The 3,242-nt window shown below is 40.0% G+C and overlaps 1 protein-coding gene across 1 annotated transcript; it reads left to right on the forward strand.

Annotated features, from left to right (window-relative positions):
* The first annotated feature begins 293 nt into the window (after positions 1-293).
* Positions 294-1,959, forward strand: LOC103969359 (GDP-fucose transporter 1). Its single transcript, XM_009382860.3, has 2 exons — positions 294-525; positions 698-1,959. The coding sequence occupies exon 2, from the start codon at positions 715-717 to the stop codon at positions 1,759-1,761; it is 1,047 nt and encodes a 348-aa protein (XP_009381135.2). The 5' UTR covers positions 294-525; positions 698-714; the 3' UTR covers positions 1,762-1,959.
* The last annotated feature ends 1,283 nt before the right edge of the window (positions 1,960-3,242 follow it).

Raw genomic sequence — 3,242 nt, forward strand, 5'->3', positions numbered from 1 at the left:
AGAGATGCATCTGGCCGTCCATTTCCCTCCATCGAGGCTATCGCTCTTCACTCACCGCACGATCTTGTGGAAGATCCGACCCACCCACGGCTCCGTCGGACCGAAACCGTAAAGTAAATTTGCACTTTACATCCCATCCTGTTTAAAATTACTTATTTACCCCCTTCAAATAAGTTTATGCATATATATATATATCCATCTTTATGGCATATAATATTGTTAAGAGTATTTATTTCTTTTGCGGTAATACGCGGGCAATAAGCAGGGGTTATTTTGTAATATTATTTTTGATACGGATTCCCTGCTACAATATTTGGAATTTTCTTCGATCACCTTCGGCGCTTCGCTACCTCTTTTCGTACCCATTTAGGGCTTCGATTCTTTCCCTCGAATCGCGCTCTTCGCCGGCTTGCTTTCCGATCGGATCTTTGTGCCTGTTCTTGCTGTTCGTCGCCGGCATTCCCGCCAAATCTAGTTGCATCGGAGTCGTTCTCCTGCTCCATCGGGTCTGGATCTCTCGTTGAGGTAAAGAATTTTAGATCTAAAGATGCTGAACCCCTTGTTTGCCAATTCTGATCTTTATTTTGGATCTAAGTCTTGAGAGCTTTCCATAGAAGATATCATAGATTGTCAATTCGCTCCAAGTCGATAGATGGAAAGATCGAATGTAAGAAATGATCACTTTTGATTCTTGCAGCGGCGGAGCGCATAATCATGGACGGAGTCAAACCCGAAGCTTCGAAGCAGTATTACGCCACAAGTAGCCTTGTTGTGGGCTATGCTCTCTGTTCCAGCTTGCTCGCTGTCATCAACAAGTTTGCTATCACAATGTTCAATTACCCTGGCCTCCTGACGGCATTGCAGTACTTGACATCGACTCTCGGTGTTTGGGTTCTGGGAAGGCTGGGTTTTCTCTACCACGATCCCTTTAACCTTGAGACAGCCAAGAAGTTCTTGCCCGCTGCTATTGTCTTCTACCTTGCCATTTTCACCAACACCAATCTTCTACGGCACGCTAATGTTGATACGTTCATAGTGTTTCGTTCCCTGACTCCCCTTCTGGTTGCCATCGCGGATACTGCTTTCAGAAAGCAGCCATGCCCTTCCAAGCTGACATTCTCATCTCTTGTGATTATTCTTGGGGGCGCAGTTGGCTATGTGATGACCGATTCGGCCTTCACTCTCACTGCATACACGTGGGCATTTGCTTATTTGGTGACTATTACCACTGAGATGGTTTACATAAAGCACATGGTGACGAACCTAGGATTGAACACTTGGGGTTTTGTGTTTTACAATAATCTTCTGTCCTTGATGATGGCACCGGTGTTTTGGGTTGTTACTGGGGAGTATGCAGATGTCTTCACAGCTTATGGATCAAGTTCTGGAAATTGGTTCGATTTCGTTGCTTTCGTTGCAGTAGCTTTGTCTTGTGTTTTTGGATTGCTCATCAGTTTCTTCGGCTTTGCTGCAAGGAAAGCAATCTCTGCCACTGCATTTACAGTTACAGGTGTTGTCAACAAGTTTCTCACCGTTGCGATCAATGTATTAATCTGGGATAAGCATGCAAGCTCCCTTGGTTTGGTTTGCCTGCTTTTGACACTCATAGGGGGAGTTCTTTATCAGCAGTCAGTCACTGGCAAAAGATCACAACGAGATGGATCTACAGATTCTAAGCAGGCCAACAGTGCAGTAGGTAATGTTGATTCTGAAGATGAAAAACAAGGCAAGGGTCTATCTGGTAAGGATTCAGCCGTATGATATCAACATAAGAGATTATTCTTCTGATCTCAGAGACAAATATGTGCTATAGAAGCTTAATTGTCCTATTATATTTATAACCTTTTGTACTTGGTTTTTGTTACATGAGAAACCTTATGCTAGTGTTTGTTTTCACTACTTAAACCAGCTGGTTATGCTGTTTGGGCTAATTATCTAATGATCGTGTCTTTATCTGAACCTTCTTGCATGTGTTCGATGTCTCAAAAATTTTCTGCAGTTTTATTAAGCAATTCTTAGCGAATCAGCATCATGTAGTTGTTTTGCTCTAGGGATTCCTAAAACAAAACAAATGGAACTAAGAAAAATGACCAGTTCTTGAGGGGAGTGAACATGTCCAATAAAGCATCAAATTAAAAATAGAGCTATATCAAGTTGTGAAAGTGAACCTTAAGGTCTAAGATCTCCCCAGCTACTTGATTGGACAGGATAAGAGGAATAAGCATTGTAGGAAAGAAAAGCTTAAGATCATGAGAAATTTAAAAGTGACAGATCTTTTAGTTTTATTTTTAGTGAATACATAAAGATGGCATATGGATGTCAATGACATCACCAATACAATAATTAATATGAATAATATTGAAATCTTGCCAGATATGTATATCCAACTGCTCGCATTATTAATATGAAGAATGTTGAAATCTTGCCAGATATATTTTTGACTGCTCACCTTGTAATTGTCTTACTGATGTTGCAAATCAGGACCATTTAAATCTATAACCTTTTAGACTAGCCGGTGCTAAATTCAACTTCAAATAACTCAAAATAGATAGACCACGATGTTTATTAGAGGGGGTTTCTAAATTCAAAGAAACCATGGGACATTTGCCTTTTCTCTTAACCTCCATTTTTTTGATGTTATCTTGGACAGGATGCATCTTGACTTCATTTATTGTTCGAGAGGATTCATAGACCACAAATTTGTTATGTGAAATTTGTCTTTATTGACTTCCTTTTGCTTGGGCTTAACTTTGAGCTCTAAATGGTTTTCTTGAGTGAGGCCACTGTCAAAGTTTCTTACAATTTTTTCCTCCATAATGAGTCATTTTAAGTTAAGTTCTTTACAAGGTCTTAATCTTTATTTTTCACCAGCTACCCTGATGAAGGCTACCCAAACTTAATCACCCATTCAAAGTTTGGAGTGTAATTTTGTTCTAATTGCACAACACCTGATCTCAGTTTATGAATACCTAGATTTGTGTTGGTCATTATAAAATGGCTAGAAATGTCTAGAGTGTTCCATACTTATATCCAAGCAGACCATCATTTGATTACCAAAAAAGAATGTTGTCCGTAAACAACATAAAATTGATCCTACCCGATGATTGTCCATGCCAGTGATGAGTGTTTTCTGCAAGTTGTGACAACACCTAATCTGTGTGTGTGCCTAGTAGCTGCCATCAATTAGTGGCAGAAAGAATCTGTTAGTCATGTTCTGAGTCATGGTTCCGAGACTGGAAAAT

This window comes from Musa acuminata, chromosome BXJ2-10 (genome assembly GCF_036884655.1).
Source record: "Musa acuminata AAA Group cultivar baxijiao chromosome BXJ2-10, Cavendish_Baxijiao_AAA, whole genome shotgun sequence".
NCBI lineage: Eukaryota > Viridiplantae > Streptophyta > Magnoliopsida > Zingiberales > Musaceae > Musa > Musa acuminata.

Coding starts and splice junctions, on each gene's coding strand:
- LOC103969359 (XM_009382860.3), top strand. CDS start 715: ATGGACGGAGTCAAACCCGAAGCTTCGAAGCAGTATTACGCCACAAGT.